Here is a 23,888-nt window from a genome sequence, read left to right as displayed (position 1 = left end):
ATTGAAAAATGAAATGATAAACTAGGGGTAAAGATGAGTTACATTTGTCACAGATAACAGGTTAATATTCTTGATGTTATTTTTTTTAAAAAAAGAACCTTTATAACTCAATAATGACATTTTTATACCCCAGTAGAGAAATGGACAAAGGATATAAACACACACTCTAACAGCCAATTAAATCTGTAAATAACACTGTTGTTTAAAACAACAGTGAAATCTTACATTTCATATAAAAAATTGCAAGGATTTTTTCAAAAATCCATGAATCCATGCATAGCTGGTAAAGATTCAGAGAAAAGATTATCCTCACACCTTGCTGACGGCAGTAAAAATTTAATGCAAGCATTCTGAAACAGTTTCACAGTATGCACCATAAGCCTTAAAAGTGTGTACACCCTTTGACACAGATTTTGGTATCTAGCAATTTCCTAAGGCAGTAATGAGGGGTGAATTAAGGTTTACAGAGAACGCTGTACCTTGTATAGTTTTAAAATAGCAAATATTCGAAAAGAGTTTAAATGTCCAACAATAAGCAATTAGTTAATCATGGTACCTCCATATGACAGCTTTCTGTGCACATTAGAAAAATATTAACATAAAAGTGTTCAATTTATAATTAAAAATGTGAGTACCAGAGAGTATTTTCTATATGATATTACTTAAAGATACATGTAAATATATATATTTCATATATATGAAAAAATATACTCTAAAATGTTTATAGTTGTTTTGGTGGTTGGTAGACTTATCAGTCTTATTCTCCTCTTTGTCTTTTTCTGTATTTCTCATGTTTTAAGCATTAAACTGCCGTACTTAGCAATTAGAATATAGTGTTATAAAGATAGTTTTGCAACCAATTTCAACTTAACAAAAACCCACATCTATTTTAATTATTTATAAAGATACATGAAAGTTAAAGCTTATATTTACATCTGTTAAATTATTTATTTATATAGCTCAATTTTAATTTGATGGTTAGCTTCTGAAGCAAAAAAATTTGGTATGATTTATTTTAAATATAGGCTGAAAAATAAATTTATGCTAAACTCTATATTCCTAGTTTAGAAAACTAAACTAAACCATTTAAACGGAAGATTATCTAATGCTTACCCCCTACTCACTTTTACCCACCTGCTTTCTTAGCCTGGGCACTTCAGGCAACCTTAGACTGACCACTTTTCCCCAAGAAGTAGCACTTTCTTTCACATTAGGAATAATTATTTATTCCTAAGACACCCTCATTAGAAGTGGGAACCCTAACTGTTACTGGCTCAACTATGTCATCTTGCTGTGGGAGTTATTATTTAAAACATTCATGTGAAGAATAAAAGGTCATGTCTAATTCATGTGCATTCTAAACAAAGCATATTTTCTAAACCAAATAATTACTTTAGGAATTTCTGCATACAATAAACAATGAAGTGGGACTTTAATAAATACTTACCACTGTTAACATTAGGGTAATTTCCAAAACAAAGATTCATAACTGTATTCTTTTTTTATTAAGATGTAATTGACATATAACATTGTGCTAGTTTTAGATATACAACATAAACATTTGATATATGTATGCGTTACAAAATGATTACCACAATAAGTTTAGTTAACATCCATCACCATACATAGCTACAATTTTTTTTTATTATGGGAACTTTTTTTTTTTAATTTTTGGCTGCTTTGGGTCTTCGTGGCTGCACGTGGGCTTTCTCTAGCTGCGGCGAGCGGGGGCTATTCGTCGCGGTGCGCAGACATCAAATTGTGGTGGCTTCTCTTGTGGAGCACGAGCTCTAGGTGCGCGGACTCAGTAGTTGTGGCCCGTGTGCTCTAGAGTGCAAATTCAGTAGCTGTGGCGCTCAGGCTTAGTTGCTTCATGGCATGTGGGGTCTTCCCGGAGCAGGGCTCGAACCTTTGTCCCCTGCATTGGCAGGCGGATTCTTAACCACTGTGCCACCAGGGAAGTTCTGAGGAGGACTTTTAATAACTACTGTCTTAACAGCTTTCAAGTATACAATACAGTATTGTTAACGACAGTCACCATGCTGTACATTATATCCCCTGGATTTATTTATCTTATAACTGGAAGTTTGTAAACTTCGACCACCTTCCCTCCCCCCAGTACCCACCCCCCCACCTCTGGTAACAAATCTGTCCTGTGTATCTATGAGTTTGGGTTTTTCTTAGATTCCACATGTAAGTGAGATCATACATTTTTCTCTCTCTGTCTGACTTCTTTCACTTTGCATAACACCCTCAAAGTCCATCCATATTGTCACAAATGGGAGGATTTCCTTTTTTATGGCTAAATGATATTCCATTGTATATCACAAATGCATTTTTAACAAAAGCAATGCTGATATTTAAAGGGCATCCTATACTCTTTTGTCACATTTTCCTTATAGGCTAAAATGTTCAGAAACAACAACAAAAAGAACAGATACGTGCCTTTCAATAGAAAAAGAGTTCACAGAACCTCTGTAAGGCAAGAATTTGAGAGAGACCTATTAAAGTTTAGTAAATTATTTGAATACTTTATCTAATAGATCTATCTCCATTTAAGATGACTATTCAATTTCCTTTCTCTTCTGAAGTGAGTGCTGTGGCCCAGCAGGTCTTATGGAATTGTCTAATAGAAGATCCATCAACGGTTCTTCGACATTTCCTGGAAAAACTGACCATCAGCAACAGACAAGTAAATTCCTCTTTCTTATAGTGTAGCTGTGTAGCTATGTGTGTGAACATGGTTAAAAACAAGCAGTGGACTTTACAGTGACATGCATGCAACATTGGTGTCCTCTGACATATAGCCGAGAAGTACTTTGGATGATGATAATGATGAACAAATTAAACTTGGCTGTTTTCTTTTGAATTTCTCCATTCACTGATGTCTCCGTATGTATATGGTACCCTGCTAGTAATGACCCTAAGATACTGAAAGATTCTCAGTCTTTTAAACAAAGATTCAATTCAGTTTAATGTTTTCAGTGTTCGGTACGTTTACTGAATTCTGACTGGCTGGTAGTACGTGGTGCAGGTAGTATTGTTAGAGCATGTTGAAACTCTCCATGAATCAAAAAATCTAATTTATCAGGTCACCCTGTGAGAAGATTATGCCAAATAAAAGTCATTTTCTGAGCAATGGCAAAATACCCTGATGTTTACAAATTATTTCTTCATTTCTGTGTTATGGTCCTGTTCACTGGAAGATTAAGTTTCTGAAAGGAAGGTTAATTAGAAACACCTCCATTTATTCTCTCTTGGCCCAGCTTTATCTCTTTGACTTGAAACGTAGGAAGCAGAACTGTGAAGTTCAATAAACCTAGTTTGTTTAATGGTTTCTTAAGATAGATCCTCCTCACATTTCCATCACACCTGGAAGCCACAGCAAACAGATGACTAGATGTACAGCTTTCCTGTGATTTGCCTGGGACCTATAGACACAGTCTGCATTTTTATTTAAAAGTTTGACTCTTGCTTAGTAATTTCATGTATTAGCTTCTAGGAGACGGTGTTACAGTTGGTTTAAACGCTATTTAACAAGTATCACAAATACCATATTAAAATTCTGAACATAAGGGAAATCAACATGTGGGCAAAAGTAAGAAAAATCCCCCTACCTTGCTTTTCAAGAAGTTAATTTTATTTCCTACAGCATGGCAGCTGAATGAGACCTAGAAATTCTGTTGTTCTTTCAGGATGAGTTAATGTACATGCTGCGCAAACTTCTCCTGAATATCGGAGACTTTCCTGCTCAGACCTCTCACATCCTATTCAACTACTTGGTGAGTTTCACCTCCAGTAGGTTATAAATATTCATTTCCAAGTAGGAAGCAACAATAAGAGAAAAAGATCTTAGGAGATTTTTTTTTTTCAATAAGTTCCCATTAATTATATGACTGAAGGTGAATCATGGTCAGCTGAATTCACCACTGTTTGTATGGGGAAGCCCCTCCTGGCACAATCCTTGGCATGTGATGGGCACTCAGTAAATGTCTCTTTCCTCTCTGTCTCCCTTTGGCATTGTAGAACTTCCTCATGTCGGTCCATAATTTTAGTTTTCTGTTGAAAAAATGTATATGTCATTTTTTTAAAAATTCCTTTTTCTTTTAACACCTTTATTGGAGTATAATTGCTTTACAATGGTATGTTAGTTTCTGCTTTATAACAAAGTGAATCAGCTATACATATTCATATATCCCCATATCCCCTCCCTCTTGCGTCTCCCTCCCACCCTCACTATCCCACCCCTCTAGGTGGTCACAAAGCACCCAGCTGATCTCCCTGTGTGATGCAGCTGCTTCCCACTAGCTATCTATTTTACATTTGCTAGTGTATATATGTCAATGCTACTCTCTCACTTCATCCCAGCTTACCCTTCCTCTTCCCCATGTCAAGTCCATTCTTTACGTCTGTGTCTTTATTCCTGTCCTGCCCCTACGTTCTTCAGAACCATTTTGTTTTTTTTTACATTCCACATATGTGTGTTAGCATACAGTATTTGTTTTTCTCTTTCTGACTTACTTCACTCTGTATGACAGTCTCTAGGTCCATCCAGCTCACTACAAATAACTCAATTTCGTTTCTTTTTATGGCTGAGTAATAGTCCATTGTATATATGTGCCACATCTTTATCCATTCATCTGTTGATGGATATTTAGGTTGCTTCCATGTCCTGGCTATTGTAAATGTGCTGTAATGAACATTGTGGTACATGACTCTTTTTGAATTATGGTTTTCTCAGGGTATGCTAACACATATATATGGAATCTAAAAAAATATATATAGTTCTGATGAACCTAGAGGCAGGACAGGAATAAAAACCCAGATGTAGAGAATTGACTTGAGGACATGGGGAGGGAGAAGGGTAAGCTGGGATGAAGTGAGAGAGTAGCATTGACATATATACACTAGCAAATGTAAAATAGATAGCTAGTGGGAAGCAGCTGCATAGCACAGGGAGATCAGCTCCGTGCTTTGTGACCACCTAGAGGGGTGGGATAGTGAGGGTGGGAGGGAGACGCAAGAGGGAGGGGATATGGGGATATACGTAGACATGTAGCTGATTCACTTTGTTATACAGCAGAAACTAACACAACATTGTAAAGCAATTGTACTCCAGTAAAGATGTTAAAAAAAAAAAACAGCAGTAAGTATTTTAGTGATGACATAAAAATATATGGCAACCTGCTCAGGCCAGTTTTCCCCTTGTCCCTTCTTCTGCTTACTTCCACTGAAAGTGTTAGAGAAGCATTTGAACAGAGAATTCAAAGTCAAAAAAACAGTATTTAATTAAGAAAATGAAAAGCCAAGGCAATGAGAATGTAAGCTCAGAATTACTGTGACTTTGTGACCACTTCCTGTTCTGACTTATAGGTAGGATTAATCATGTACTTTGTGCGGACCCCCTGCGAGTGGGGGATGGATGCCATTTCAGCCACTCTGACTTTCCTGTGGGAGGTGGTGGGTTACGTAGAAGGCCTGTTCTTCAAGGATCTGAAGCAGACCATGAAGAAGGAGCAATGTGAGGTCAAGCTCCTGGTGACCGCTTCAATGCCAGGTACTGCTTTTGGAAGACATAACTTTTTTAGGAGTATAAATAAGGCTTTTACAGACCAAGTGTCTCTTTCATTCATGAGAAAATTTTCTGACCCTGGGATTGAGTGCTTCAAAGAATTTTTGTTGGATACAATCTGAAGACATACAATAGACCCTTTAAAAGTCAGCAATTGCCAGATGAAAAGGGAGACATCAGAACTGAGATCCACGTGAATCAGTACTTGAAGGACTGCCAAGGTTAAAGATTTATTTAAGTCTATTGCAGAGGGCCAGCTGAACTGAGAGCCTTTCTGAATGAATTTTTGGCACTGCAAGGAGAATACTGTTGTTTGCATGGCAGGGACCCCAGGCTTTTGTAAACTCACTGAGAGATGGCTTTATGAAAAATTGGAAAAGGGAAAAGCAGGAAGGAAAATTACAAAAAAACATGCAGTGTGATGTAAACTCTGGGTCCAATTCCTTTTCGCTTTGGATAGCTTGCCTTTCTTGGAGATGAAATTTTGCCAAGCCTTTATCCTTGCGCAATGTCTAAGAAAATGTGAGATAATACATGTATTGAAATAAAAAGACAAAATTATATATAAATAAGAACACAGGTTCTGGCAGCAAAGAGGCCTATGTTAAAATCAGAGCACTGCCATTTATCATCTGTGTAATGAATATTAGCTATGAAGAAGGACATCACTTTTAAAGCTTTCTTTACTCACACGTACAATGGGAGTATGATTCGTACTTCATAATCGTGAGGAATAAATGCGTTTAGGTTTGTACAATACTAGCTGCCACACCTGACACGTGGTAAGCATTCAGTAAGTGGTGATGGTATATTTATGTGTCTCTAGGTTGCTCAACAAAGAGATCAGCTTTTATCACAGCAAAGAAACATATTGTCAGGCATACACTTAAAAACAGCTCATTATAAATCAAGGTATATCATAATGTTCACTGTCTCACCAGCCAAGCAGAATACGGAAAATGTAAATTTAAACTACCTTTCAGGTACTTGTTTAGCTTTTGCTAATAGCTCTGTTTGTATCTTCTCGACCATTATTACCTCATCATCTCATTTAAAATAAAGGAATAGATTATTTGTTGGAATGCTTAAGGTTTGAATTCTGACTCTTCCACTAAATAAATGTGTCTTTGACTAAGTTACTTATAAGTTCTTATTTATAAGAATAAGTTCTCTCTGTTTCTTCATTTGTAGTGTGAAAATAATAATACCCATATCATAGGGTTGCTATGAGATTTAAATATGATTATGCACATAAAACCATTTAAAAGTATGGGGAACTCCATAAATGGTAGCTATGACTTTTAAATAATAAGTAAACATATTTAAAATATATATTTAGGGCTTCCCTGGTGGCGCAGTGATCGAGAGTCCGCCTGCCGATGCAGGGGACATGGGTTCGTGCCCCGGTCTGGGAAGATCCCACATGCCACGGAGCGGCTAGGCCCGTGAGCCATAGCTGCTGAGCCTGTGCGTCCGGAGCCTGTGCTCCACAATGGGAGAGGCCACAACAGTGAGAGGCCCACGTACCGCAAAAAAAAAAAAAAAATATATATATATATATATTTAACTAGAAACAAAGGAGTGCAGTTAGTACAATGCACAAGTCGCATTAAACCCTCACTAGTAGTAATCATAATAAAAACATCAGCTTATTGGTAATATTTTAATAATTTGTGCTTTATCTATAAACTTTCTTATAGTAGAAGTCGGTTTATTATGATTTTTACCTTCTGTAGGTACCAAGACCTTGGTAGTTCATGGACAGAATGAGTGTGATATCCCAACCCAGTTACCAGTCCATGAAGATACTCAGTTTGAAGCCCTGTTAAAGGTAGGGATGACTTTTGACAGAAGTGATTTGTTTTTAATGCACAATGGCTATGGCCACTTCACTGATCATCCAGTTTTGAATTAAATTGCCTTTCTCTATCTTCAAATGAATATATGCATTTATTTACCTCTTCTAGAATCTGCCCAACCCTTGTGTACTTTCTCTATTTCCTTGCATAATTTTCCCCACATGGATGTAGGCAAGATCATGCTGGCTCCCTCTCAGTTACAGCAGCCACGTGACACTCCTCTTGAGATGCTGTGAATCCTGCTTAGGAGTATCCTGGCATCACTTGTGGCAGTTCTGGAGATGCCCTGGGTTTGCACACCAAGGGCACTGGGACAAACTCTAGGGGTCAGGTGACAGTCCATGCCAGAGACGCTTTTTGTGGCATTGAGTTGAACAATCCACAGTCTTGATTTGCCACTGACAGAAGTGATTGGAGAGGCAGAAAATATATACCTTAGAATAAACTAAGTGAATCAAGAAAGTATTTTTAATGGTTATGACAGTTACGCCCCTTAAGAGATACGCAGTCCATTGTTACTCATGCCTGTGGGGTTGTTAAGGGAAAGTAGTAAGTACACTAGTGCAGTGATTCCCTGTTTATCTGGAGCCCAAACTTTCGGCCCAGAAAAGACCTCTGAGAAATTCAGTTTTGCAAGCCTGTGTATTTTATTTCAGTAGAAAGAGTCATTAAGCCTCCTCCAGGCCTCACTCCTTCATCTCCAGAGCATCTCTCAGGCCCAGTGAAGCAAACTTTAACAGCCACTTCATTTTCCTACTCACTTTGGATGGTAGGATAGCATGAAGGCAGACAGTGAGTTCAAACCCAGGCTCCACCACAACCAGTGTTATCTAAATAAGTCAAACGACAGGCTCTCTCTAGTCTCAGTTTCTTTTTCAACAGTGCTCGATTATTAGCGCAGGTTATACAAGTTCTCTACATTGAAAGCATTGAGCATAGAATATAGTAGATAATAAGTGCTTAATCACTGTGGTTCATATTATTCTTAATGTTGCTACTAAACATGCTTTCTTCTGATATTGAGACCAGTAGATGCCACTGTGCCTTCACAGTTCATCACTCAAGTCTACATTGTAATTGTACCTCTTTTAGCTCTATGAGAACAGAGCAGATAGATTGTATTACACTATCAGGCTTTTTTAAAATTGAGATATAGTTGATGTATAATATTATATACATTTCAGGTATAGAGCATAGTGATTCACAATTTTTAAAGGCCATATTCCATTTATAGTTATTCTAAAATATTGGCTATATTCTGTGTTGTACAATATATCCTTGTAGCTTATTTATTTTATGCATAGTAGTTTGCATGTCTTAATCCCCTACCCCTATCTTGCACTACCTTACACAATCAGTCTTTATGCTGTCATTTTTTTGGATAGCTGTGTGCATGTAAATGTTCATATATATGTGTGTGTATATAATATATATGTATATATATGCACACATAATATATAAAATGTGTGTAAGATATAAATACATATATATTCCTTACAGGAAGTTACCTTGTTTTACGACATTTTTACCTTTCAGCTTACTGTTTGGCTCATAATATGATCTCAATAAATGTTTATTAAAAATTGCTGTCGTTCTAGGAGTGTCTGGAGTTTTTTAATATCCCAGAATCCCAGTCTACACATTACTTTCTCATGGATAAACGATGGAACCTTATCCACTACAATAAGGTGAGACTGCAGTGATGACGCTCATGGAGAGCTGTGTCAAAAGCCCATTATGCCTTTCCGGAGGGCAGCTTCACTCAGGGGGGCGTCGCTGTTTATAGGTGAGGCGTATGGCCGCTTGGTTCATACCACCTCACTGCTGATGTATTAGCTTTGGACTGGCCACTTTACCTTTGTACCCTTCAGTTTCCTTGTCTGTAAAGGGAAGGTGATGATAGTAGCTACTTTAGGGTCGTTGTAATAATTAAAGGAGATAAGTAAGGCTCTTCGTCACTCATCATTATTACATCTAGATGAACACTTAAGTTGCCCGTATTGTAAGTACACGTGTTTATTTGGAATGTTAATGTTGTTCTCGTGCCGCTTTCTACTACATTAAGCATGATTGTGGTAACGTGATCTAATGAACAAAGGAAACCTCAGGAAGACCACTGACATCACTTTACAGGGCTTTTCTTTTCTTCTTCAGAATGGGTTTTAGTAAATGGCCTCTGGCTCCTTGGCTCCTGACAGAGCATCCTGGACTTTGGAAAGCATACTCAGCCTGGGGAGATTGAAGCTTTCCCGAGGAGGGTGTTTATCTTCCCTAGGATTTTGTAGAATTGGGGAGCGTAAAGTAGTAAGAATCTAAACCATCAGAAAATACATAACATGTTTGTCTGACCTTTGGGGAAAGAGGAAATGAGAGTCAGAGTTTAATTATTGGAACTCTTTTTTTGTCTTTGTGTAATCCCACCACAGACCTATGTTCGGGATATTTACCCTTTTAGGAGATCCGTGTCTCCACAGCTGAACCTTGTACATATGCATCCAGAGAAAGGACAGGAGCTCATTCAGAAACAGGTGCCTGACCACCACAGTTTTATTCTATTTTGTCATGTCATTGAGATAGATGCTCTGTAAACGGTTGCCAGCCCTGAGATTCTGTTATGATCCTTTCTAGAGAGAGAATGATAGGCCCTTGGTCAATAGATAGTTCCCAAAAATAGTGTTTTAACCAAGTTTTTATAAATTGGATGAATAATGTAAAGGTATTAAGAAATGCTCACTTGGAGAATGCTATGAGAAATCATTGAGGTATAAATAACAGAAATCTTCTAATTTATTTACCTACTAGTTTCTAAGTTTGGATTTTCACTCCACATTTTTGTAAAGCAGGATTGGAAGTACACATAGTGTAGCTATAAGAAGGTTGTCCCAGAAATTTATGCTAGCTGGAAAAAAATAAAAGGGGTCAATGTAGTGTGCCTGCAAAAGGCCCTGCACCAAGGTCCAGAGATTTGGACTCAGTCCCATCTCTGCCACTGACCAGGGATCTGACCTTGGACATGTTACTGACTTCTCTTAAAATAGGAGGAAACAGAATCAAGCAGCTGTACTTAGATTTAAGATTGAAGAACAGAATAGCGTTTACACATCTCATCATAAATCAGACTTTGAGCTTAAGGAAATTCACTATTTTGCAAGCGAAATATAGCTGTAGTACACAATTCTAATAATGATACAATTTTAATGTGGTCTTTGTGTTATATTCATTTATTTTTAATAAAATGTTGAAACAAGCTATTATTTCAATTTTTCCGCATGTAGCAAGGATGCTATTCAAAAATATCTTCAGGGGATGGCATAGAATCCGACCGCTTAAGTAATTAAAAACATAGTAGTAACTACCTAAATTGCATTTAGAAGAAAGAAATAGTGAATGTATTACAAAGTGTGAGGTGTTGGGCAAAACTGTAAGACCTTAAATATAAATAATTCCTAAAACAATTCCCCACAAATTATCCCAGTCTCTGATTTTGGCAGCAAAATAATGAAAACCATAATCAATAACTGCACTTCACGAGTGCGTTTTTTTAGTCATGTTTAAGAACACATTTTAAGAGAATAACATAAAATGGGGCCCTTACTCTATTTATACTCCAAGCTGGGATCTTAAGACTTCTTTCTAATTTCCTCAGGGAGATAATAATAGACAGACCTGTGGTTCTGGCTCTGAAGTCTCCTCCACAGCTGCTCACTGCTTATCATCTTCCTAGTCACATCCCCCTGCCCACTGATCAGCAACAGAAAAGGCACTAAGAGAAGGACCAAAAGACCCATGTTCACGTCATCTAAACTAAGGGCTAAAGGACCACCAATCTAGGTCCTATTAGCTTTTGTTCCAAGATAGGTTTTTCCTGGAGCCCATTTCAGTCTTTAAGAGGCAAACCCAGAAACAGCGTAAGGCATCAGTAGAAATGATAGAAGCAATTGGAACTGACTGGCTCCTGCTGGAGAAGGTCTTCTATATTATGACATCCAAACAAATGGGCTGTATTTACTACTGAACTGTTCTTGACAGTGCTTGCCTTGTTCTCCTCTAGCTGGCAAACTCCATAAGAAACACTTCCTTCTGTAGGACAGATGCAGGAAGTGAGAGTCAATTAAGTATTGTTTGCTCTTTCTGTGTGGTAAAGAAAAAATATTTCTCTCCCATTTCACTTCCCCCATCTTTCAATTTTTAATCAGCCCGGTTTGCCATTAAGGTTTTCACTTCAGTTTCTTCACTCTTGGTAATTTCAGAATTGCCAATTCTACTTTTCATCTGCTCCTGCCTTTGCCGGTAGGTATTCACTCGGAAGCTGGAGGAAGTGGGGAGGGTTTTGTTTCTCATCTCCCTCACCCAGAAGATCCCCACAGCCCACAAGCAGTCCCACGTCTCCATGCTCCAGGAAGACCTCCTCCGACTGCCCTCATTCCCTCGAAGCGCTATTGATGCGGAGTTTTCACTCTTCAGTGATCCTCAAGGTATCAAGAAAGAAGCATTTCCTCTCTTGGGCTTCTTCTCCTGCCCTTCTTTTGTCCTCAGCTAGAGGACGTCTCTATCTTAATCGGCAGACAGTTCTCTAAGCTAGTGGCTCTCAGCTCTTGAGTGGACACAAGAATCACCTGGAGAACTTGATAAGACACAGATTGCTGGGTCCCACCCTCCAGCCCCGAGTTTCTGATTCAGTAGCTCTGGAATGGGGCTTGGGAACTTGCATTTCTGACAAGCTCCCAGGTGAGGCTGGTGCTTCTGTTCCAAGGACCAAATCCTGAGACCACTGCTCTAAGCTAATCGTAAGCAATTGAAGGAAGTAGTGTGGTATTGTTAGGAGAGTACTTGACTCAGTGAAGAACAGATATTTATATGAAATTCAAGAGGAGGCAAAACGAATCTACAGTGACAGAAATCAGAACAGTAGTTACCTCTGGATTGGGGGGAATGGGTTTCCCAGAAAGGGGTATGAGAGAACTTTCTCAGGTGATGAAAATGGTCTATACATTGATTGGCGTGTTCATTACCTGAGTGGGTATTTTTGTCAAAATTCATTGAATTCTACATTTATGTTCTGTGCCTTTTACTGTATCTAAATTATACCTTCTTAATTAGAAAGTCTGGAGTCAGGGCCCAGTAATCTGTGTTTTTATAAGACCTCCAGGTGGTTTTGATGCCCTAGGAAGCTTGAGAACCATTATTCAAATTGAGAGAGAGAGAGAGAGACTGAGACAGAGAATTGGAGGAGACCCATTTTGAAACCACGCTCTGTTACTCAGTTATTAATTTGGGACAGTTTACTTAAATCAGCATCCGTATGCTCTACATCTTCATCCAGAAGCTCCAGAGAAATAGTAGACACAGCTCTAGTCTGACCATGAGTTCAAAGACCAAGAACAAGTCCCAGCCCTGCCATTTTCTTAATAGCTTATTTTTTCTCAAAGCCACAGCTTATGCAGCAGCAAGACACTGCACCTGCCTGCCCTGTCTTACCCACAGAGTTGAATCAAAGAGGTGATGAAGAAAGTACTTGAAGGGCTAGGAGGTGTCACAGCAGTGGCTGCAATATTGCTCTGGGAAGCGTATCAGCAGTAGATCTTCATGTCCCTGAGCTGGAAACAGCAGCGCCCTGGGGTTTGATTGCCCTCCACACTGACAGGATTGACGTGGGGCTAATTCTGTCTCTGCTGTTTCATGTTTCACAGCTGGGAAGGAGCTGTTTGGCCTCGACACTCTTCAGAAAAGCTTGTGGATCCAGCTCCTGGAGGAGATGTTCCTGGGCATGCCGAGCGAGTTTCCCTGGGGAGATGAAATCATGCTTTTCCTCAACGTTTTTAACGGGGCTCTGATCCTGCACCCAGAAGACAGTGCCCTGCTCAGGCAGTACGCGGCCACCGTCATCAACAGCGCTGTGCACTTCAATCACCTCTTCTCCCTCAGCGGCTACCAGTGGATTCTGCCCACCATGCTGCAGGTGCACAGGCTGTCCTCTCCTGCCATGGAACAGGTCAACAAGATCTGTACCAAAACTTTTAATGATGGAATTTTCTTCTTTTATGACCTCAAAAGGCACCAAATGAACCCCCCCTAGAAACTTCCAAAAGGTCATAATATTCCATTCTATTCTGAGATCTCCCAGACCTGGGCTCTGCTTTCCCATTTCTTCTGGACCAGTGGTTCTCAAAGTGCAATCTCTGGAGCAACAGCAGCAGAAGCAGCAGCATCACCTGGGGATTTGTTAGAAATGCACATTCTTGGGTTCCATCCCAGTGCTACTTAATCAGAAAGTCTGGAGTCAGGGCCCAGTAATCTGTGTTTTTACAAGACCTCCAGGTGGTTTTGATGCCCTAGGAAGCTTGAGAACCATTATTCAAATGTATGGCAAGCATTCAGTTGATGTTTCTCCCAAGAGAGTCTCCAACCTCTATCTGAATAGAGATTTTCATTGCCATTAAATTTGGTATGACAAGGTTGGAGGAGGTGAATGTAGCAGGAACAGTCTTCACTTAGTCATGCCTAATGTGTACATGGCTGCAGTTAGGAGTACTGAATAAAGTTCAGAAGGGGCCTTGAGGGCTCATCCTACTTCTTATTTTTATGGAAATTTTAATAAAATTATGGAAGTAATGCATGTTTGTGTAAAGTGGCATTTGCTCAACTACAGGGGCAAGAAATTGACTTTTTTTTCTCTTTTTTTTTTTGCAGTACGTGGGCCTCTCACTGTTGTTGCCTCTCCCGTTGCGGAGCACAGGCTCTGGACGTGCAGGCTCAGTGGCCACAGCTCACGGGCCCAGCCGCTCCGCGGCATGTGGGATCTTCCCGGACCGGGGCACGAACCCGTGTCCCCTGCATCGGCAGGCGGACTCTCAACCACTGCGCCACCAGGGAAGCCCAAGAAATTGACTTTTAATATCATCAGGGCACTCTGTCCTATTTTTAGATAGTTGGAATTTCCTGTATAACTTTTTAAATAATTATCAAAAACAATAAATGCTCATTATAAAATTCGAAAGATAAAGAAAAGTTTAAAGAAGAAATTAATGATCACCCATGGGGCTTCCCTGGTGGCGCAGTGGTTGAGAATCTGCCTGCTAATGCAGGAGACACAGGTTCGAGCCCTGGTCTGGGAAGATCCCACATGCCGCAGAGCAACTAGGCCCGTGAGCCACAACTACTGAGCCTGCGCGTCTGGAGCCTGTGCTCCGCAACAAGAGAGGCCACGATAGTGAGAGGCCCGTGCACTGCGATGAAGAGTGGCCCCCGCTTGCCACAACTAGAGAAAGCCCTCGCACAGAAACGAAGACCTAACACAGCCAAAAATAAATAAATAAACAAATGTGGGGTTTAAAGAAAAAAGAATATTATTTAAAAAAAAAAAAAAAGATCACCCATAATCCTCCCCCTAGATAACCATCGTTTACACATCTTGAAAATCTTGGTACTCTCTCCTACTTTTTCTAAAACAAAAGTTGAATCGTACCATATATTCAAGTTTGTTACCTACCTTTTTTAATGTGACACTAAGAATATTGTGGGGAAAAAAAAAAAAAAAAAGAATATTGTGGGAGTTTTCCCTGTAGCACTATATAGCATCTTTTAAAATATAACTGATAGTATTCTGTTGAATGCATATACATAATATACTTAACCCCAATTTATGAATAATTTAAGTTGTTTCAAATTTTCTACTATTTTAAGCAACCTTGCAGCAGTCATTATTGTATATATTATATCTTTGTACATTTGTCTGTTTTCTTAAGATAAATCACTAGTCACAAACTTCCCGAGAAAAAAGTATATTTATATTTTTAGGATTAAATATAAATATACTTATATATATATATAAGTATATAAATATATATGTATATAACATATCTATATTTTTAGGATTTTTATGTATATTGCCAGATCTCTCTCAAGAAGGTATATACCATTTTGCACTCCCCTCCATCAGTTTATGAAGTTAGTCATTTCCGTCCATGCTTCCCATGGCTATGAGTTTTAAAAGCAAACACAACTCTAGTAGGCTGTTAAGGAATTTTCTGAATATGGTGACATTTTCCCATAGGTGTACTCTGACTATGAAAGCAATCCCCAGTTGCGTCAAGCCATTGAATTCGCCTGCCATCAGTTCTACATTCTACACCGGAAGCCCTTTGTGCTCCAGCTGTTTGCAAGTGTGGCCCCTCTCCTGGAGTTTCCTGTGAGTAAGCTCTGTGGAAATAAAGACCAACCCAACGAGGAAAGCAAAGTCTGTTTATTCAGAGCTTACTACAGCAAGGGATTCCTGGGCTGTTTACTACAGATTGTAGATCAGTTCTATATTTATGTATGGCCTGGTCATTGTGCATTTGTATAATCAGTCTCTCAGCTCTCTTTATTCAAGCAATGGAATATAAATACCAAAAATTATTTCTCTTTCAACAAGAAAATCTTCTCTCTTCAACGTTTCTCTTCAACCCTTATTTCGGCCCCTAGGATGTCAATAGATCAACTCTCTGGATTTTTATACTCAGTTAATGAAAGGATGGAAAATGGAAAATGATAAAAGGAAGAGTTCCAGATTCTCATTTTTTTCTGTCACTCTCTAGCACTTACCCTGCTTTATTTTTATTTTTCTGCAGAGCATTTATATCATATCACATGTAATATATGTATTTGTTTCACTAATATGTGTCTTTACCACACCTCACAATAGAATTAGAGCTCCGTTAAAACGAGACATTTGTCTGGTTTTTGCTTGCCTTTTGCTTGTTTTTAGTTGTTGTTTTGTTTGTTTTTGTTTTTGTTTTGCTGTAACTGCAGTGTACAAAATGGTGCCTGGCACATAGTAGGAATTTAATGAGGTTTTTTTTTTTTAATTAATTTTTATTGGAGTATAGTTGCTTTACAATGTTGTGTTAGTTTCTGTTGTAGAGCAAAGTGAATCAGCTATATGTATACATATATCCCCTCTTTTTTGGATTTCCTTCCCATTTAGGTCACCACAGAGCATTGAGTAGAGTTCCCTGTGCTATATAGTAGGTCCTCATTAGTTATCTGTTTTATACGTAGTAGTGTATATATGCCAATCCCAATCTCCCAAGTCATCCCACCACCACCCCTTCCCCCTTGGTATCCATACATTTGTTCTCTACGTCTGTGTCTCTATTTCTGCTTTGCAAATAAGATCATCTATACTGTTTTTCTAGATTCCACATCTATGCATTAATATATGATATTTGTTTTTCTCTTTCTGACTTACTTCACTTAGTATGATAATCTCTAGGTCCATCCATGTTGCTGCAAATGGCATTGTTTCATTCTTTTTATGGCTGAATAATATTCCATTGTATATATATACCACATCTTCTTTATCCATTCCTTTGTCGATGGACATTTAGGTTGCTTCCATGTCCTGGCTATTGTAAATAGTGCTGCAATGAACATTGGGGTGCATGTATCTTTTTGAATTAGAGTTTTCTCTGGATATATGCCCAGGAGGATTTGTTGTTTTAATGAATGAATCAAAGTCATTTTACAGAGATTTGAGACGGTAAGTATCTCCATTCTGGAGATAGATTATCAACTAAGACCTGTAAAATTCCCAGGGTTGTCAAAAAATTCATCTGTTTCTCAAACATATTTGATGTATTCAACCAATCCATTATGGAAATTTGCGGGGGAATGCTGAGTCCCATTATCATAGACCAGAGAAAACATAGGCATGAACTTTACTGGCAGTTCACATGTTGCTGTATTTTTATGAGTTTCCACAAATATCTCTTTTGTACTAGATTAGCATTTAATAGATCCCTTAAAACTCAGGTGTTCACTCCATACAATAGCATGGTTGGATGCAGAATTCTGTAAGCTGAATACTGCCTAGATATTGTTATCAATGGCAGTGTTTATGAAAATTGTATTTCTGATCAAACCATATTAGTACTGATGTAGGAATTAATAAACTGAAATGGCTTTTCTTTTGTTTTTAATTGAAGTATAGTTGATTTACAATGTTGTGTTAATTTCTGCTGTACAGCAAAATGATTCAGTTATACATATATATATATATATATACATCTTTTTTATATTCTTTTCCATTATGGTTTATCACAGGATATTTAATATAGTTCCCTATGCTATACAGTAGGACCTTGTTGTTTATCCATTCTATATATAATAGTTTGCATCTGCTAATCCCAAACTCCCAATCCATCCCCCTTCACCCTCCTTGGCAACCACAATTCTGTTCTGTGTCTGTGAGTCTATTTCATAGGTAAGTTCATTTGTGTCATATTTTAGATTCCACATATAAGTGATATCATATGGTATTTGTCTTTCTCTTTCTAACTTCAATTAGTATGATAATCTCTAGGTCCATCCATGTTGCTGCAAATGGCATTATTTCATTATTTTTATGGCTGAGTAGGATTCCATTGTATATAGGTACCACATCTTCTTTATCCATTCATCTGTCGATGGACATTTAGGTTGTTTCCCTGTTTTGGCTACTGTGAATAGTGATGCTATGAACATATGGGTGCATGTGTCATTTTGAATTAGAGTTTTCTCTGGATATATGCCCACGAGTGGGATTGCTGTATCATATGGCAACTCTATTTTTAGTTTTTTTTAGGAACCTCCATTCTGTTTTTCACAGTGGCTGCACCAACTTACATTCCCACCAACAGGGTATGAGGGTTCCCTTTTCTCCACACCCTCTCCAGAATTTGTTATTTGTAAACTTTTTAATGATGGCCTAAAATGGCTTTTCTTTGTACAGGATGCTGCCAATACTGGGTCCAGCAAAGGCGTGTCAGCTCAGTGCCTGTTTGACTTGCTGCAGTCGCTGGAGGGGGAGACCACGGACATCCTAGACATCTTAGAGCTGGTCAAAGCTGAGAAGCCTCTTAAGTCATTAGGTAAAAGCAAAACTTGCCTTGGCATTGTTTTTCTTTTTGTAATCTTTCTTTTTGTAAACGACCTTATACTGAATATTTTGAGCTAAATCAAAATAGCAAAAATAAGTGGAACGGTGATATAAATTAAATGAGTACATTTTCCTATCTCCTGTTTTTCTTAAATTTCTTGTAAATCTTAAAATGTAAAGGATTCTCTGCCATGAAAATTGTATTAAAAGGGGGGCTCAATAGACCACTGTAGTTTTCAGAAAATTGGGTTTTCCTGGGCAATTCTAAGTGAATAACCCTTTAAGACAGGCTTTTATTATCATGGAATGTCTACAATTAGAGGTATTCAAAGGTGAAGTCTCATGTCTTACCTTACAGCATCCAAATATCCTTCTATTAGATGAGTTTTTTTAAACTACCAAAAAAAAGCACTTTTATTTGTCATCTGATTATTCAAAAATAGAACAGAATTTTTAGTCCCTTTAGATGAGGATATTAAGTGTTCACAGTTTAGGAATAAAGTCTAACAAGGAAATGCCTACAAAATATAACTGGAAAGAAAGTGTTAGGAGTAATAAATTCTTCTTTATCCCTGGTGGAATCCACTCTGATTGTGTGCCTTGCCCTTCTGTCCCTTCAGATTTCTGCTATGGAAACGAAGACCTGACTTTCTCTATAAGTGAAGCCATTAAGCTCTGTGTTACTGTGGTGGCATATGCTCCTGAGTCATTCAGAAGGTAACTGCAGCCTTTTATTCCATGCCTTGTAATAAGTAAGTATGGCAAAGGAAATAAAATTGAGTGACTACAAAGGTTATGTTTGCTAAGATTAGCCTGTAATGTTCTGGCAAGTATGTTTTCAAAAACTAAATTTAGGGAACTTGTCATAGCAGAGGTTATGAAAAATATAGTAAATCTTCATCAATTTGAAATCCCCTAATTTGGAAATTGTGAAGTGGCTAAGATGTTTTAGTCTTGTTTAGGAAATATCCTCACATGTAACAGAAATTAACAGCAAATAAAATTTTAGAAAAGACATTTAAGCTACTTAAGAAAACTCATTTCAAGGAGCAATAAGAACTTGTGTCACACAAAGAGCAGGAAGAGAAATCTTGCCTGTCATTTTGCCAAGTGCAAGGAATCCAAAGGACTCACCATGGTGAGTGTTATTTCCAGTTCTAGGATGTTGGCTCTGACCTGATTTTATTTACATATATATATATAGTGTATATATATATGTGTATATATATATATGTATATATAATATGTGAAATGAAAATCAGCCTCATCTCTCTATTAAAATAGGTATTCTAAAGGCAGAGACAATAATTCAAATGAATTATGGATAACCCCTTTTTATGTAATGTACATGCTTAAAGATAAGAGCTGCATTCCTTCCAAATGTTCCATAATTCTGGCGTAACCAGCCCTATGGCCTTCCCTCCTCTTCCTCAATTCAACATTAGGAAATCTCTCCCTCTTAATTTCTCAATCTACTTTGATTTTTTCTTGTAATATCTAACCCATAAACAAAGCATTCGATTGTATTCTACCATATTCTTAGTATATGTGATATATCTTCCAATGCCTAATATAGTGCTGTATTCCATATATGATATAACAATATAAATTTATAAAATGAATGAATCAGATAACAGCCAACTGTTTCCATGTTCCTATTTCTCTCATTTGTAATTCTTCTTGCATAGGCCTTTGTGGTGAGAAAATAGTTTGAAAATAAAAATATGGATTAGTCATAAACATATCACAGTTTTTGCCTCAACTTTCTTTCTTTTGAGAGAAGGATGGGCTAATAAATTATTCCAGGGTATTGCTCCTCTGTTAAGACTGCCAGATCTAGGTAGGTTATCACCTTTCTAATGTAAATTCAAAGAACTGAGACTACAAACTCCTGTCACACAGGAATAAAATATAAATCTTATCTGAGTGTGAACTCAGGGTTGCTGGCTCTGATCTAACCCAGAGTCACCCGCATTGGTCCTACCTCCTGGGACCAGCTGTTGATCTCATGTGCTCAGGGTGAGCTGTGACTCTGACTCAGGTTTGAAGTGAAAGGGAAGATGACTAGTGATTCTCCTGGTGAAACCAACAGAGAACTAGCGCTTGTCTATTCATACCAGTCCAGTTCTAACCTAATACAAGCCTATCCTGAAACATCTATAGATCGGGTGATTTATGGAACACTAGATAGAAATGTATAACTGATCTGAAAGTAAAGCATAGTGATCTACTTGGGATCTAAAGATTGTTTGGGGCTTACAGATTTCCACATTACTTAAAATTCTTATTTCTCTCTGTTTGATCAAATCTCCTTATCAGTTTCTCATATTCCTCCTTAAATCTACCTCTGGTTTTCAATTAGTGTAGAAAAATATTGACCCAACTATTGCAACTCTACTAGTTTAACCCAGTGGATACTTTGACCCCAAGGATATTTTGACTACGACTTTATAAATACAAACATCTTAATCATAATTATACCTATACATTTTCATTAAGGGATTATTTTCTAATTTATTTATGCCAGTTTAACTCCTCAGTCAGTTTATGTTGCAAATAAGCCACTTTCAACTTTTCATTTTATCAAAGATCTTTTCATTGAAATTATTTTCTTTCTATGTAAAATTTATAATAAAGTTTACATTCATTGATTAAGTTTTAGGGGAGGACTTATTTTATCTTGGTCTGTATCAAACTTTGCTCATTAGAGTTTCTGTCATTTTGAGCTTTTGTGTTTCAGGTTTTGATCATTACTGCAGTTTCCCCAAGTCAGATTTCAACGGTGCCCATAAGATGTAGTTCCTTAATGTAGAATAAACATCTGAAGCAGGATGTTTATTAAATAACAAATTCTACTCAGTGGTGTTTTAACAATTGTCAGTTTTATTTTATATCAAAAATTCTTTCAGAATAGTTATTATGAATTGGATAAAAGACTGGGACTTTGTATTTTTAAAGTAATCAATGAAAAAAGCAGCAGACAACTGGTCAGGTATTCCCAGACTGCTTTATTATTCGGGATTAATCTTAGAGTGTAATACCATTATTTAATATTCTTCCATCAGTTTGTTCATTATGCACTATCTCCTCACACACCGCTGGGACAGAGAGAGCAGATGGTAGGGTCAGAACATCCCGCTGACAAGCAGGGTGACCTCTGCCCCATCTCCACAGTGCATTTCCCGGTCCCCCCACTGCAAATAATCTCTCCTGCCTCCGGTCCCAGAGCAATTTATTTTGAAGTTTTCCCTTATGAAATCTGTTGCTCAGCCATCTCGAGGCGCTGAGCCAAGTCACCTTACCTCATCCTGCCTCTTACCTACCAAGTCTGTAAACATGAGGAGCCACCTGAAGAAAATGCATACAGTTTATTCTTACCACAGCCTCTGGTGGAAATCTCTGCTCTCCTTGCCTGAGCTGAATATCACAGCCATCTTCAGGGTCCTCTTTAAACTTTCTCAGAAACTCCTGAAACGGTGTCAGTCATGAGTTGAGGTTTCTGGAAGGATCCAGTGAAGAGTGACTTCCTTCTTGCCCATGTTCTAAATAAATGAAGGCAGGCAGAAGGGAGGTTGAAATATCACCTGTAGTGCTGAGAAAGATTAAGTAGGGGAATCAGGCTTGAAACAGGACTGCCCTGAGAACTCACAGCAGAGGATAGAAGCCCTGTTGGCAGGCTTTTCCAGGAAAAGAAAAAGAGCTGAGCTGATTTTGTCCAGTATGTCTATATCAATTTGCCCCTCAGGTAAGTCTTTGTCTTCTCCAGAACCGAATGAGTAAAAGGGCAAAGGGGAACCGGGATTGATATTGACTGAACTCTCTCTGCTGGAAGGAAACATGAGGAATGAGTAAAATATGCCACCCCCATCCCCAACATTCCCACCTAATTCTGTCTTAAGCAATGGGGATTAAACTCTGTGCCCCTGGTCAACTCTGCCTCAGGAGGGCAAATCTACCTTCTCTCAGGATGGTCCTCATCCTCCTTTCCTTAGGCTCCTCCTACAATATCACAGCTCCATAAAAGGTTCAAAAATGGATCAAAACCTTACATTAACTTAACTCCAAGTCCACTCGATTCCTAAGTGTCAAAATACCCCCTCTTCTATTTTCCACTCCAGGCATATCCAGTACCATGTTATTAGGGTGTATCAGAGATTCTGCAGTGCGATTAAGAGATAACATGAAGACACTGCAATGACAAAATGTATAAAGATTCTCTAATATTAAAATGCTAACAGCATAGAGAAGCCCTAAATTTGACTAAAAAATCCTCGCATTATCAAATTCCCAATGAGATATGAAAGACACTTTCAAGTTAAAATCCAAACACATTGGAATCAAAAGGAATTAGAGTTCACAATCAAATTCTCTTGTCATTGTGAGTTAAAAGCCAGAGTCCAACACTGTTAAGCTAAATTAAAAAATTTTAAAAAAACCTCCCTAATACCTTATTCTGCTCTGTTTAAGCCAGAACTGTTCTTATTCCTGGGTGGAGCCAGGATCTCTTAAGTAGTTGTTCCCTAGGATATGTTTCATGGGAATAAATTCAATTCTTACAAGACTTCAACATTTGTAATACCAAGTCCCTGTTGTGCTTAAATTTTTTTTTAAATAATGTATTTTATTTAAATATTCATACAAGAAAGTTTTTACAAATTGTAATTTTATAGTTTCATGAATGTATACAAAGTTAACACATCAGTGTAACTACCACTCAAATTGAAAAATCAGATAAAAGAACCACTATCCTGATTTCCAACATCACAAATCAGCTTTGTCTGTTTCTGAACTCAACTACAATGAAATAATATGGTAGGTATTTTTTAATGTCTGACTTCTGTTATTCAGTATTATTTCATGAGATTCATCCACACAATCGTGTATAACAGTAGTTCTTCATTTGTCTATAATATTCTATTGTATGGCTATGCTGCAATTTGTGTATTTCTTCTTTTGTTGACAGACATTAGTGTTGTGTCCAGTTTGAAGCTATTACCAGTAATGCTGCAGTGAACATTTTTCTATATGTCTTTGTGTGCACATATATATGCGTCTCTGCGGGTAGAAATGCTCTGCTAGATCATGGAGTATGTATATGTTTTGCTTTAGTAGATACTACCAAAAAGTTTTCCAGAGGGCTTGTATCAGTTTTCACTCCCACCAGCAGTGTATAGGTGTTCCAGTACTCTACAGCCTCATCAACACTTTGTATTGTCAGTCTTTTTTATTTTAACTGTTTTTGTTGGCTTATAGTGATATCTCATTGTGGTTTTGATTTCCATTTCCCTCCAGCAAATTAAAAGGTTTGGAAGCCTTTCAGATTGTTTACTGGAATTTGGATATCTACTTTTGCAAGGGACCTATTGAAGTATTCTACCTATTTTTAAATGAGATTATCAGTAATTTTTATTTGATATATAGAATTTTTTTTAAAGAGTGTGATATAAATACATTTTAACTTATATAGAGTGGTGTTGCTGGTAAACATTTAACAACCAACTCTCTGGGGGAAAGAGTTTCTGATGTGTAGCATTGCCAATTTGCCAATATGTAGCAATTG

At 37.8% G+C, this 23,888-nt stretch overlaps 1 protein-coding gene across 5 annotated transcripts in view; it reads left to right on the top strand.

The window, feature by feature from the left end:
* The window catches only part of UNC80 (unc-80 homolog, NALCN channel complex subunit), a gene marked incomplete at both ends in the record, with an annotated part of 239,244 nt that overhangs the window by 173,035 nt on the left and 42,321 nt on the right, over positions 1-23,888 (top strand). For all 5 annotated transcript variants that reach the window (XM_082658570.1, XM_082658568.1, XM_082658567.1 and 2 more), the window contains 11 exons: positions 2,592-2,692; positions 3,696-3,782; positions 5,374-5,557; positions 7,309-7,403; positions 9,030-9,119; positions 9,858-9,959; positions 11,726-11,906; positions 13,122-13,390; positions 15,485-15,619; positions 18,182-18,320; positions 18,949-19,045. In XM_082658570.1, the coding sequence (XP_082514696.1) occupies positions 2,592-2,692; positions 3,696-3,782; positions 5,374-5,557; positions 7,309-7,403; positions 9,030-9,119; positions 9,858-9,959; positions 11,726-11,906; positions 13,122-13,390; positions 15,485-15,619; positions 18,182-18,320; positions 18,949-19,045 (1,480 nt within the window). The remainder of the gene's footprint in view (positions 1-2,591; positions 2,693-3,695; positions 3,783-5,373; positions 5,558-7,308; positions 7,404-9,029; positions 9,120-9,857; positions 9,960-11,725; positions 11,907-13,121; positions 13,391-15,484; positions 15,620-18,181; positions 18,321-18,948; positions 19,046-23,888) is intronic.

This window comes from Grampus griseus (assembly GCF_964374135.1).
Source record: "Grampus griseus genome assembly, chromosome: 7".
Classification (NCBI taxonomy): domain Eukaryota; kingdom Metazoa; phylum Chordata; class Mammalia; order Artiodactyla; family Delphinidae; genus Grampus; species Grampus griseus.
This window is presented reverse-complemented; position numbering and strand designations above follow the sequence as displayed.